General features: G+C 41.9%; 2 protein-coding genes across 2 annotated transcripts in view; one reads left to right on the top strand and one right to left on the bottom strand.

Annotated features, from left to right (window-relative positions):
- LOC148900233 (uncharacterized) overlaps positions 1–14,977 on the top strand; it is a 236,690-nt gene that overhangs the window by 112,093 nt on the left and 109,620 nt on the right. The window lies entirely within an intron of this gene.
- arfgap2 (ARF GTPase activating protein 2) overlaps positions 1–14,977 on the bottom strand; it is a 36,610-nt gene that overhangs the window by 16,798 nt on the left and 4,835 nt on the right. Inside the window, exons 3-7 of the mRNA XM_088991815.1 lie at positions 13,650–13,722; positions 12,289–12,420; positions 10,264–10,344; positions 7,293–7,398; positions 6,798–6,854 (exon numbers count right to left, since the gene is read on the bottom strand). Of these exons, the coding sequence (XP_088847941.1) occupies positions 6,798–6,854; positions 7,293–7,398; positions 10,264–10,344; positions 12,289–12,420; positions 13,650–13,722 (449 nt within the window). The remainder of the gene's footprint in view (positions 1–6,797; positions 6,855–7,292; positions 7,399–10,263; positions 10,345–12,288; positions 12,421–13,649; positions 13,723–14,977) is intronic.

Here is a 14,977-nt window from a genome sequence, read left to right as displayed (position 1 = left end):
CGTTAGTCAGGAATGTAGGAACAATCAGTGGGGCCACAGGGAGAGGTCCTCTGCTCCCCCCTAGTCTTTTTATGTATAATTAGTTGCGTTTAGTACGATTCATGGTTATTACGATAATCCGGTTACTACGGTGCTCTTTTTCATCTCCCACCAGCCATTTTGCTATGTTTATATCAATACACGCCATTGGTCGCGCCATTGGTCGACTTGGTCACTTGACTTGGTCACGTGAGTTTGTTACGTGACCAGCTCCCGTGTAGCAGAGCCATTTTCATTTTCAGACGCTAGCTCGTGTGCAGCAGACGAGATTGAAGTGTTTGTGTTAAAAGGTAAAAATGGGAAGCAGAAGAAGATTGATGACTTTTTTAATTTGCATACATAATACAGTAAGATGTAAGCGTTGCAGTTTCCCTGTTGTGTTATGTACATGCCCACTGTACTGTATATGAATGCAATCGTTTTTTGCAACAATGTTTCTTGTTTTGTCTGCTGAAGCGTGATGATTTTGAAAATTACTGTACATTCCATACTGTGTATTAAAGGACAAGCGATGTCACTTTTTATTCAGATGCAAAACACCAATAAAAATGACTTCACGCCAAGACGTCTTGCATTGCTTGTGAATCCAAACAATGGCTTCAGATTCGGATAATATGCTTTCTTGTGCTATGGGCTCACCAGTTTCACCCATAGTGGCTAATCTGTACATGGAAGAGATGGAGAAACAGGCCTTCACATCCTTCCCGGGGACAAAACCTAGACACTGGTTTAGATATGTGGACGATACTTTTGTCATAATTAAAAAACAAGAAATTCAATGCTTCACAGATCACCTCAACTCTGTAGACATCAACATTAAATTTACTCTTGAGGACATTAAAGAGAACCAACTAGCCTTCTTGGATTGTAAAGTAATTATAAAAGAGGACAGAGCGCTAAAAACAGAAGTCTTTAGGAAGGCTATGCACACTGACCAATACTTACTTTATGACTCTGACCACCCTTTACAACACAAACTAGGAGTCATCAGAACCCTCCAACATAGGGCTGAACTAATACCAACTAGCATTGAAGGTAGAGAAAACGAGTCAAAACATATCAAGAGAGCACTCACTAACTGTGGGTACCCTCAGTAGTCATTCAACAAATGTCAGAAAGAAAGAATAGGGAATGAAACCAAAAATTCCGAAGATACAAAATGGAGAGGAGTAGCAGTACCTTACATTGCAGGAGTTTCTGAAAAACTACAAAGAGTCCATTGGCAACACAAAATTCCGACTAATTTCAAACCGATAAACACGTTAAGGCAAAAATTAGTTCATCCAAAAGATAGGCTGCCAAATGGAAAACAAAGTAATGTAGTTTATTCAATACATTGTAAGAATGAAAATTGTAAGGAGCAGTCCATTGGGGAGACTCAACAAATTCTCAAAAAAAGACTTTATCAACATCGCAGGGATAATACAAGTGGGCCTCAATCGGCAGTACATTTGCACCTAAAAGCTAGCAACCACTCATTTGACGACAATGAGGTTAAAATCTTAGCGAAAGAACATAGATGGTTTGAAAGGGGGGTAAAAGAAGCGATTCTTATAAAACAACAAAATCCTTCATTAAACCGGTCTGGTGGGGTGAGGTTCAATTTGGATCGTTCATACAATAGCCTGCTTAGGCAAAACAGGTTAGGCAACATTCGTAATGCTGATGAGGTGATACCGGTGGGAGTGGGGCAAATAGGCCAGTCGTTAGTCAGGAATGTAGGAACAATCAGTGGGGCCACAGGGAGAGGTCCTCTGCTCCCCCCACCCTGAGAGTAGGGACCTATCATAGCTGTGTCCGGCGCCACCATGTCTGGACATTAGGGATATATAAATAGGGCCGATACGACCAGTCAAGACTTTAGTTCGCTGACGAAGCCTCTTGGATAGGAGGCGAAACGTCCGAAACCTTCAAATTTTGTACAGATGACGGCTGAAGAAACCTTCTCATCGATGGACCACTCCTGTACGACTGAGAGCTTACACAGACAAATATGCTTTCTTGGTACACATCCAGTTATGAATATGATTCAAATACACTGTAGTTTTGAGGAGGAAAGCATAATTGTTTGCAATCGATTAAAGAATTATATGTGCCATTTTGAGGCAACATTGGGGGAAACATCTCTCACCCCCAAAAAAAAGAGGCACGAAATGGCGAGCTCATGGCCAGCTCCGTTTCTTATATGGCGCTTGGATGCCCTCTTTTGGCGGGTTTTGTTAATGCAGTTCGGCGCAGGACGGATATATCGACAGTACGGTTATATCGACATTTTTTCTAACTCCCGAGAATATCGATATAACGAGACTTTACTGTATAATCTGACTTCTCAGTTTAACTCATTCACCGCCATTCCCCAATTTATTCGGGAATTGAAAATATGACGTGGAGCGCCATCCCTGAATTTGTTCAGCTTTTGTCTTTTGTTGCAGGGGGTGATGGGATGCCGATAATGCGCTTGTCAGACCTCCGGCAATGTTTTGTCTCCCACGAAGGGGCAGTATTTGCCTTTTGTACAGCTGCCCCCTCTTGCACCTCATATTTCTCCAGACCCATAACATGTAGGAATTAACTCTTTTTTTCAGATGAAACAAGAGATTCTACGGTTTCTAACGCTGCATTAAATGTTTATGTAGTTCAAAAATATTCTGCGGGCCCTAGAATTTGAGTGAAAATAACAAAAAAAAATTCACATGTCTGGCATTGAATGAGTTATAGCATTCAGTTCAATGTGGAAATGGGTCTTGTGAACTGAGCTGGGTGTGTTATTTAATTGAATGACTGAGGACTCACTCAAAATTGGAAGCTGTACAGCTTGACAACATTGGGGAAAAAAGGGGCATGTGCATCGCTGGATGAGAGATAATCTAGTACATGGATCACCAACCTTTTGAAACTAAGTGCAGTGATACACTGGGGCCTTGGCTTACGAACTTAATTGGTTCCCAGACAGAGTGTCTAAGGCGAAAAGTATGTATCCCAAAAATTAATTTCCCATAGGAAACCATTAAAATTACAATAATCTGTTCCCATGTCTCCATACAATATAATTTTCAACTAAATAAGCCTTAAACCTGCACACAATATACCTTATTCTATGTATAATAAATGTGCTATTGTATTGTAATGAAAGAAATACACTGCACTATATAATAAAGTTACTTTAGTTACATGTGTGATGGTCGTTGATGGCTCTTAATTGACACCTGTTGCTTTCTGACTTGTAAGGTCTTACAAAACTGAGGCATCACATTATCATTCATCATGTTGATGATTCTCATAGCCACAGTCTTTTCTGGATGGAATTGTTCAATAAAAGCCTGGACATCATCCCACTTCGCCAACATTGCCATGATGCTCTCACTTGATGCTGCAGCCATCTCCTCCACCTCACCGCCAGATGACAACTCCAGAATTGCTTGCTTCTGCTTGTCCTCTTGAAGGCAAATGAAATCCTCTGTGTTGAGGACCTCATTATGGTCAGCAACAACCTCCTCAATGTCATCTGCATCCACTTCGAGTCCCGTAGGTTCTGGCAGAGATTTTATTACAACAAAAGGCGCGGGTCCGATGATTCGACGGACCCGGAATAACGCGACAAAAGAAGGCGGGCAGGGGCGATCCGTCCAGCCTATCAAGCGAGGCAAAATAAAATGGCACATGGGGGTGCAAAAGCACACGATCCCGGAAAGCAACAAACTTATGCGATCGTGGCTAACCATCACCTCGGGCGAAGCATACTCTTGTGCTGGCAAATCCCGGCGCGAGGCGTCGTAATCACTGGTGAGGTGACAGCGAGTCCCAGTGTCGGTGATTAGGGGATTGACAGCAGCTGGCGGAGGTCGGGAGCGGCGCCCCCGCCCCAGCACGTGACATGTTCGGTGTCATTAGTCACGTGAAAGCATCGAGTAAATAAAGCCTTTGTGTAAATCTTTGTTGCGAAGGATGGTAGCAATGGTGGACTTAGCATATCCGCTAAGCCGCTAAATCAGACAAACGCGCACCTCGTTCGTGTTTCTCAATGATCTCCTTCTTTTCCTCGACCGTAATTTTGTTTTGTGTCTGCGGCTGGGGCGCTGTTCGGTCGTGTGCTTTGGTGTTCTTCCGCCGAAGATTACTCCGCCAGCCGTGGTGGGTGTGTATCCCGAAAAGTAGTGCTTAATCCAAGGTTTAATTTTCATAAATTTAACCTTCGTAAACCGAAAATTTTGTAAGGCAAGTTGTTCGTAAACAGAGGCCCCACTGTACCTCAGCTTACGAACGCTTTAGCTAACGAACTTTTCACCTTACGAACATTAAATTCGCGAGGATATTTCTTGGCATACATACTAGTTTTCGGGAAACACACGGAGCGCCACAATGGCTGGCGGACTAGTTTTCGGCGGAAGAACACCAAACCATGGCTGCCTGACTACTTTTCCATCCACCCTTTCTCTGAGTGCATACGTGGCATACATGGTTTGTTTTCGAGTGGAGTACTTTTGCTTTTTGGGACCGAAGAAGATCCTAGCAGGCAAGTGTTCAGTCGAAGAGGACACAAAACAAAATTACGGTCGAGCAGAAGAATTAGATAATCAAAAAACACGAACAAAGTATGCGTTTGCGTGACTTAGCGTCCCAGTACCAATATGCTAAGTCGACCATTGGTACGTGTGGCTAAGGGTGTTTCTGTGTTGTCAAAGCAATGGTCTCAGACAATAGAGGAGGTTGAAAAATTTCTGTTGATTTGGATTAACGAAAAGCAGCTAGCGGGGGACCGTGTTAGTGAGGATTTTATCACAGAGAAATATCATCAAGAGGCAACTACATAAACGACCATCACAAAGGTAAATAAAACGACTTTATTATACAGAACAGTTTATTTAATCACAATAAATAGCACATTTATTATACATAAAATAAGGTATATTTTGTGTGGTTCTAAGGCTTATTTAAAGTCCAAAAGTCAAAGTCAGCTTTATTGTCAAATATGCGAATATGCATGACATGACAGCACAGATGAAATTACTGTCCTCTCGGACCCAGCATGCAAGGCACTTATAATGACTCTAACAAACATAATAAACATGAAAACGCCAATTTGCCGGGAGAGGGGAGCCGCTGCGTGAAAAAATAACAAATAATATGACAACACAAAGACACAGAGTCATTCATTCTTCAGGACTTGCTGTACCCTCTGTGATGACATGAAGCAGTTCTAGATGAAAGAGGAGAGGATCGAAGCATCCATTTCAGCAGTGGATCAGGGACGTCATGGTGGAATTTGCACGTCTACTACAAGCTAAATGTTGAAAGCAAACACGAAGCTGTAGCATCCATTGACGAAAAGACATTGTCTCACATCTCCCATCCCACATAAATCCGCTTCAATTCCAAGCCACGACAGTTCCACATACGCATCGCCACTCTGCGTTGACGCTCCTTTCTTCTTATCGCGGGCTCCTCAAGCCATGCATCCATCCAACCGCAGACTGACCAACAGCACCGACATTTCGGCTGAGCAAAGCGGGGCTGTGAAGATGCTGCCCATTCTTCTTCTTTTCCTTTCGGCTTTTCCCCTTAGGGGTCGCCACAGCGAATCAATGTCCTCCATCTATCCCGGTTTTGTGCATCCTCTTCTCTCACACCAGCTACCTTCATGTCCTCTTTGACCACCCCACTTTCCTCCCATTCAAAAATCGTACTGGCATATCCATGCTGCCGAAAAGGCGCAACCGCTCAGCAGTCTTCTCCTTGATGATTATCGTGGCCAAAAATGCTGAAAAACAATCCATATCCGTTCCACACGACGCACAACAACATAAAGTGACAAAAGAAAACACAATAACAAGACAAAAACAACAAAAAAAGCAAGGCTCATGAGAGCACTTGCTGACGGCTGCCTACTAAGGCGCCATTATGGGGAAAAAAATCGAGAGGAAATTATGTTTTATGGGCACCTGGAAACAGATTATTCTCATTTTTAATGGTTTCTTATTGGAAATTAATGTTTGGAAGACACACTTTTCGCCTTACACACACTTTCTGGGAACTAATTAAGTTCGTAATCTGAGGTATCACTGTACATTCTCGGCAATTGATTAAGGCGGAGGGCTACTGGTTTGATCGTATGCAGTTTGGAAAGAAATTTGCTCAAAACTCCTTCATATTTGGTCACAGGTAATAAGTGGTGAATTCTGGGTAGTGAGGGGGTGGAGAGTAAAGCGAAGTCCCCATACTTTTTGTTGACCACTCTGCTATGATACACAGCACTAGTTGTGTCTTAATAAGTACATGAACCCATCCAGTGTGTGTGTGTGTGTGTGTGTGTGTGTGTGTGTGTGTGTGTGTGTGTGTGTGTGTGTGTGTGTGTGTGTGTGTGTGTGTGTGTGTGTGTGTGTGTGTGTGCGCGCGCGTGTGTGTGTGTGTAACTGTGAAAGACACTGCCTATCACTTTGAGCTTTCAGATACAGAACTCAGTGTGGTTCTCGTGGCAAAGTGAACAGTGGTGCATCAAATGGGTTACAGGGCCCAATCACTTTCTCTCAAAAGCTTCCGTCTGGAATTGCTACGACAAGCGTGAATTTAATACAATACAATACATGGACATGTCATATACCGGAAATAAAGCAGTGACAGAGATAGTAGAAAGCACTAGGAAGAAAAACTAAGATCAAGTCTGAATCATGCTGAGTCAAATGCCAAAAAGTACAAGTGAGTTTTGAGGCAGGTTTTAAAGTTCATGACAAAGATGAGCATGAGCGAGTTTGTGGGCTCACCAATCATGGCTTTGGGTGATGTGCTCAAACCATCGATGCTCGGGCCGTCCTCTGGCTCTGGATGATGGGAAAAAAAAAAGAACAGCCGTCAAGTCATTAGAAATTTCACATCTGCAGTATGTGCATGATTTGCTTCAGATGATTGAAACGAGGGGTTACTCTAACGTTGACTTTCAAAACACAAAAAAAGGGCAGAAAACAACAAAACAGAATAGGTTCATCTCCAAAACATTTTTTTTATAATTTGTTGGACTCCGTGACTTCCTTATCTGTAAGCAATGATCATCAATTTGAAAAAAATAAGGCTACAGTATTTACAAAATGTATCCCTATCTGATATTGGTTTCACTTCCAAAATTCGTTGGACTTGTTCATCCCTCCATCCACACACAAATTATTTCTTACATGTATTACATATTAGCCTTTGGGTGTAAAACACATGATTGGTATGAATAAAGCTGGTGCTATGATTGTGGTGGTGCGTGTTCTCCTCACGTCTGTCATCTTGGCTTTTGGCCACGGTTTCCCTTGGCTGGACAGCGACAGCGGCGCCATTCTGCTCCAGCTCTGAGGCTGTTGTCATGCTCCAGTCATTACAAGACTGAAAAGGGATGAAAATTCAAACAAAATAAAAAGATAACATTAACTAATTCAGTGCCATTCCCGAATTTTTTTCAGGAATTGAAAATATGAAGTAGAGTGCCATTCCCAAATTTGTTCGGGTTTTGTTTTTTTTCATGCTTGGGTGCCGATAAAGCGCTGGCCATGGCCTGCGGCAATGTTTTTCTTTTCCACAATGGGGCAGCATTTCTCTTTTTTTCCATGTTTCCACTTTGTTTGCACTTTGTTCCAGCTTCTGCTGTTGTTAAAGCACTATATAAATCAATATACGTATGTATATAAATTGCATTGTATTTTGGACAGCCGCCGTCATTTCAAGCTCAAATAACTCCAGACCCATATAATTTAGGAATTAACTCTTTTTACTGATGAAAGAGTCTAAGGCTTCAATAAGGTTTCTAACGCCTTATTGAATTTTTATGTAGATCTAAAACTCAATATTCTGTGGGTCCTGGAATTCAAGTGACAATGACCAAAACCCTGGCACTAGAGTGGACACATTTTCTCACGTCTGGCACTGAATGAGTTAAAACTGTCCAATGTGAATGTGTGTAAATTTGCCATTTGTGGCTATGGAAAATGTAATGTCAAACAATCCACAATTAAGATGGAAAATGATCATTTATCGTGTTCAGAAAATTGCAGAAGACTGGTCCCACATAGATCAAGGGGAGCAAAAAACAAACTAAAAACCATTTGTGTGTCTTTGTGCATGTTAGTAATATATATTTTGGGTGTTACTGTGCACTGCACTTTTGTCTGATTTTCACCCAAAAAATTATAAAAAATAAAATAAAGCAGATAAATTTTGAACCTAAGGTGGCACGTGACCTGAAGTTGTTCCAGCAAAGCAGCTCCAATATTTTCTTCTTCTATTTTCCCTTTTCTCTTCCTTTCGGAACTTTGCTGCTGTGAATTGGGAATTTCTCCATTGTGAGACGAATGAAGGTTATCATACCTTATCTTAATTACATCTTGTGGTCAGAGCTGCTTCTCTGTATCTTTTATTGTGATCATTATTCTTACTCAGAGTTTGTCTTTTGTACAATTCACAGAGGGCAAGGAACAGAAATGTAGAAGGCAGAGGGAAACATTTTAAAACGGTATGTGAGAGCTATGAAGCCAATAAAGAGTTTGATGTTTCTCTTTATTTGTAAGTAGGTTCGTTGTCAGATCTCCCAGGCAGGTGATGCGCAGAGCTTGATCGTGGCGTGGAGTCGAGCAAGTCGTGCTGTGAAACTCCGTGCGATGCTGAGCAGGTCTCTGCGAGCGGTGTGTCTGTCTGGGTCTGAGTCCGTGATGAGTCTGAGTCTCTCTGTCCCACGACAGCTGCTTTTATACCATTTTCAAGCGTGTGATATGCGTCAGGGTGAGACGCACATCAAGGAGATCAAGGAATTGAAAGACATTAAAGCGGTGGTGCGCACCGGTGACGCCACATGGCTCCCCTCCTGGATCTGAAGTTGGGGAAGGCGACGCAGGAAAAAAACGAGCTGGACGCACTCAGAAGTGCTGGGTCCGAGAGGACAGTAATTTCATCCGTGCTGTATGTCATACATATTAGCATATTTGACAATAAAGCTGACTTTGACTTGACTTTGATTACAGTACACTCACTCACTCACTCACTCATCCCATGGCCTAGAAGGCCGCAGGGGTGACATGATGTACGTCTGGGCAGTCAGAGATCTCCAGCGCTCTCGGTCTTCAGCAGTTCGTAGCAGGGTGTGGAAGCTGCAGCCTGTCCATCCAGCACTTCCTCTGTCTTCCTCTTCTCCGCTTCCCTTCCACTGTCCCCTCCAGGATGGTTTTGGATAGTGAGGTATGCCTTATAACGTGGCCAAACCAGGCCATTTTACGACGTTTCACCATTGAGAGTACAGGCTCTTGTTCTCCAGAAAGGGTGGTGACTAGCTGTCTGACGTAGTCATTTGTCCGGTGTTCCCTGTAGGATATATTGAGCATCCTTCTGTAGCTCTTATGCTCAAACGCCTTGATCCTGCGCTCCGTGTCTGCTGTAAGTGTCCAGCTCTCACAGCCGTATAACAAGGTGGAGAGTACTAAAGACTTGTACAGCCTGACCTTCACTGCAAAGCCGATGGTATTGCTCCTCCAAATTCTGGCCAGTCTTGTCATGGCTGATGTTGCTATTGCAATTCGTGATTTAATCTCCTTTGTGGAGCTGCCATCCTCACTCACAAAGGACCCAAGGTATATGACAGTTACCAGGCTACAAAAAAACCTCACATGCCTCCGTATCAGGTTGTTACTCATAATGCCGTGGTCGATAGCAGGTTAGTTAATCGAACAGTTGATCTTCGGGTCAAAAAGTTTGGAAACCCCTATTGTAAAGCTTTGGCAATTTATATAGAACAATCACAGCAGCAAGTTAACATAAAACATTACAGAAAGTACTAAAGTGCTTCTCAGAGGATTCAGGTCGAGGGAGTGGTTGCACATCAGTAATGTTATTTTTAGTGTTGAAAATGACTTGTGCATTTCTCTTCTTAGAGGAGTTAAGATTTGCAAAATATGAGGGTCTGGCCTCCATAAGCATAGAAGTGAAGTCAAATAACAGTTCTTTTAAATTAAAATGATATTAATGTAGTTTGCTTGACTTCTACAAGCGCCCAGCCTACAAGCGCCCAGCTCTCTGACATTTGCGACGAAACCAACAAATGTAGTCATTTAACCAAATATTGGGATTAGCAGTCGGCATAATGTGAGACCGTATGGGTGATATCTAATCAAAAATGGAGTGCGAGTTAAACGTTAAAACTTCAGTGTCAACATCATCATCAAATTTTGTGTCAAAACGTTTGAGATTTTAATCTTCTCAGCCTACCTGTGTGTGTTCTGCAAAGAAGTCTTGTTCTTTTTTCTCAGGAGCCGCTGCTGTGAGTCCCCCAGAAGAGTCAATCCATAGCTGCATTTGAATAAGCAAGGATGGGCACAAATATCAATGAAGGCCACTTTGAATTCTAACATTTACATTCATTGCACATTGACAGCAAGAGTGTAATTCGTATACAGGCTGTACCTGAGGTCTACAATGCAGCTTACATCACTTGAGTCGCATTGTGTCTCAACAACCACTGATGCTAGACCAGAGGTGAGCAAACCACGGGTCGCAGGCCAGATCAGGGCCATTGTTTATTTTTAATCTGGCCAGCCGAAAGATGGTACACAACTGACCTTTGATGTGAATGACTACATTCATTTCCTTTGGACTTGGCCGAGTGGCACAGTTACCTGACGTTACAGAGCACAGGGGGGAGGGGAAGATGAAGAGAGACGGAGAGCAATCATGGAAGAAATCTTATCTACCCATTGCAGACCTATGTCAACCGGAAATTCCCAAACCTGGTTTAAAAAATATGCTGGCTTCTTGGAATGGTTTGACTGTTATCGTGTTAAAAACTTTAGCACTAACTATGAGCATCTTTAAGTTTGAAAGATTCCAGGGCTAGCTTCAAAAATAATGCATGACAACAGCTGAGCAATGCTGTCATGTGTGGTTCTAGAGAAGAAAAGTTGGAGACAGTGACAGAGGAAAGAAATGCCACCAGATCTCTTGTCTCATTTTGTGGCAAATTGTCCTAACTTTGTTATTCATTCATTTATTCATCTTCGTAACCGCTTTATCCCCACTCGGGTCGTGTGGGTGATGGAGCCTATCCCAGCTGTCTTCAGGAAGTAGGCGGGGGATACTGTGAACCGGTTGCCAGCCACTCCCAGCCTGACTTTGATAAATTTTGTTAATACAGGTAACATCTGATTTACGAGTGTACTTACGACCATTTTTTTTTATTCTACGGCTGCCACCGCTACAGCCAGCAACGGGACAGAGACCCGTGTAGGATGATTTATTAAGCTACAACACAAAGCGCTAGTCCCAAAAAGAAGACCAGGGGAATAATCAAAAATAAAAGAATACCAAAAATGACGAGTGGGGGGGAGCAATGGGAAACCTGACAATGGCGAGAAAACGCCGCGTCGGGCTCACGGTCGGCGCCGCCGCCTCTTTGAGACAGCTGACCTCATCGGGCTTCTCCGTTAGCAGGGAGAGCGATTTTTGGAAAGCTCGCATGCGTGGGAAGCCGTGCGTATTTAGGTCAGCAGAAAGCATGTGCACCGACACAGTAATAAAGATTGATAACACAAAATATAAAATGATTAAAATGACACTAAAAGTTGGAAAATTTATAAATGAACGGATTTTGGTATATAATAGTATTAAATAGAAAACGTTGCTTAAAAACAACAGATTGACATGCTATCCTGTCGTATTGGAGATGCCAGCGTGTCGTCATTTCTTATTATCACGTGATGCTCGCATCAGCCATTTTGAATGCTTTTCGATTTACGACCGTTTGACTTACGTCCGTTTTGTCGGAACGGAACCCGGTCGTAACTCGGATGTTACCTGTACATTTACATATTTTTTAGAAAAAAATGTGTATACCTGTACTGTATGATGTAGTTTTTGGGCAGTGATATAGCACTTGGTTGCTTGCTGTCACTTGCTAACATACTTGGACATTCAGACAGGACATATACTTTCACTGTTCAAATTAATAAAAGTATTGTCAATATCTTAATGGCTTTGTTGTGTTGATGTTTGGTATGGAATGTCAACATAAGCAGTGTTTCAATATGTACTGTTGATTGTGCTGACCCCATCCGACTGTCGAATTTTAGAAATCAATGTGGCCCCCAAGCCAAAATGTCCCCCCCCCCCATGCACTAGATTGACTGATGTCCTCTAATGATGTCTGTCAGCATACAAAATAGAACAAACCATTATACAGTGGCAACTAAAAAAACTACAGGGGACAGTCCTTCCCAACTGGTTGCGCTGTGGACTCACATCTGTTCCATACTTGGACAGTGCAGTGTTGGCTTGCTGTCGAATCTTCTCCCTGTACATTTGCGCTGCACGGCTGTTATACTTGGCATTGGTGTCGTTTGTGGAGCAGCCATGCTGGCGGAAAAAGGCAGTCTTCACACAGAAAGATAAATTACTTTTTTTCAAGCACGTCAAGACAAGTCAACATTGCATTTGGACTCTGCGATTAAAAACTGACAAAAGTGTTTTTTTTTTTAAAGGACAACCGACACCTCCGGACAAGTTGCGTCCATAATTTGTAAAATCACTTCAAATGACTTCTACTGAGCGCATTTTACAAAGATTCCAACCCACATAGCATTTTCCAGTTGATGACGATGCCCGAAGTGACGTCACATTCAGAACGCCCCTGACCGAGAAAGCGAAACACAATGCATTTTGGGTACATAAATAACGTAATGGTGAATCGTTGCGTGGCAGCCAATTGCGGTAACACGCATAAAGAAGGTGTAAGTTTACACAAATTCCCAGCGGACAAACCACCCATTTCCAACCGACCAGAGCAGTATAGCGCGAGCCGAGGAGCTCCCTGGAGTGCGCGAATCCCTGCTTGACAATGGGTAGAAAGTTGCTTCCAGTGGTGAAAGAGAGCAATTGTCATAATAGTGGATCAAACCTATCGGACATACATTCAGCTGCAAGTTCGTAACTCTTCATCTTGAAAGTTTAAACAACGTTTTGCATGCAAAACCATTAAACAATCTGCATTGATGTTGAAAACTTGTAGCTTATTATTTGTTATTCATGTCCTTATATGCCACATATCACCAAAGTTTATGGTATTTGCTTATTCACTGAGCTTCATATGTCGTGTCCTTCACCAGTTTCGTCGCTTTCCTTACACGGCTGGAATTGATGCAGAAGGACTTCTTTAATCGATCGCAAACACTTATGCTTTCCTCTTCTGAACTATTTGAATCATATTCATAACTGGATGAGTAACAAGAAAGGGTCTTTTTCGGAATCTGAACTCTCTGAAGCCATTGTTTTCATTCTGGAGCAAGGCAATATGTGAAGGAGTATCCTGACGAGACATCACGAACTGCGGGCGGCGGGACTTTCTGAATCGCTCCAGTTTTGAGCTCATTGGTGGCAGTTTTGGGCAACTTTAAGTCATTTTTATTGGTGTTTTGTGTTTGACTAAATATATTACACTGCGTGTTTTGGGTATTTTAGATGCTATAAAATGTTTTTCTGATGTCAGTTAGGGAAAAAAAATGTGTCAGTTGTCCTTAATAATTATATTAATAATTAATAATTAATAATTAATGCTTTAATTTGGTCAAATGTGTGCTGTACTTTTCTGGGGAGTGTCAACTTACTGCATTGGCATTGCCTCCAACCTGCATACATCTAAGCTGAAACCAATTCCAGTTGGAATCTAACTCGGTGGACCTGGGAGAAAAAAAGGAAGTAAACCATCTTCAATAAGAGGGCCAAATACATAACAGATGACATGTAAAACGAAATTAGAGCAACAGGATTTTTACTAATTTCGGTTTTGAAAATTCCATACTTTATTCAGAGTATTCTGTAAAAGTTACATTTGTGGAGGACAATATGCCTCGACCAACTCCATTAACTGGTGATAATTGTACACCTGAAAGGAATTATAACAATACAATACAATTGGGTTGGATTGGATTCCAATCCAATTGTATTGTAATAATTCCCTTTCAGGTGCAAGACAATACATATAGATTTATATGGTGCTTTAACAACAGCTAAAGCTGTAACAAAGCGCTTAAAATGGACAACTATCATATACAGGGAAAATAAAGCAGTCACAAAGATAGTCGAAAGCACCATGGAGTAAAACTACGATCAAGTCTGAACCACGCTGTGTCAAATGCAAAGAGTACAAGCGAGTTTTGAGGCGGGTTTAAAAGATGGGCAGCGAGGGGGCGCGGGTTTAAAAGATGGGCAGTGAGGGGGTTTGCCAAATGTTCAGTGGAAGAAGAAAAAGAAAAGAAGTCGCTGAACAAGAAAAGAAGTCGCTCTACGTCCGGTATGACAAAAAAGCAGAGCGCAATGTGCGAGGGATTTACTGAATGACAAGACGCACTTACTTTTTATTAATATAAAATATATATATAAATTATTAGCCTGCTTGTGTCGTGTTAGGCATTATCATTATAACCATGTTCATGTTTTGTTTTGTCCTGAAAATACAATGTTTTACAAAAACAATTTAATTTCCTTTGCAGTGCCCAAGGGCTTGACTATGAAGAGTTAACGCAAACCCAGACTTCTTTCAGGGCATGTAAATAGTATTCAATAGCTCAGCAAATACATTTTTAATCAAGTTTAAGTATGACAAGGAAATCAGTTAATGCTCACATATTTAGTTTTATTTACATGTGACGATTGGCACAAGCTCTCTGTTAATATTTTTTGACAGGAAGGAAGCATAAAATTGTCAAAAGCTCTCATTGATACCACCCCGTGACGGACCGTCAAGGCCAGCAAAGCCTTTACTGCTGGCCTAAAAAATAGTGATGTGCAGGAGAACAAATGGATTTGGTTGAAAATTTTATGTTAAAGGCATTTTCAAGATGGATTTTTCAAATTTAATTTAAAAACCCGAATAATTTAATGACAGTATTTCTCTCTTAGTTATGTGCCGGTCCCAAGCCCGGATAAATACAGA

The sequence above is a fragment of the Hippocampus bargibanti genome, linkage group LG03 (genome assembly GCF_051943395.1).
Source record: "Hippocampus bargibanti isolate YZ-2025 linkage group LG03, ASM5194339v1, whole genome shotgun sequence".
Taxonomy (NCBI): domain Eukaryota; kingdom Metazoa; phylum Chordata; class Actinopteri; order Syngnathiformes; family Syngnathidae; genus Hippocampus; species Hippocampus bargibanti.
The sequence above is the reverse complement of the archived record's forward strand: the minus strand, read 5'-3'. Positions and strand labels throughout refer to the sequence as shown.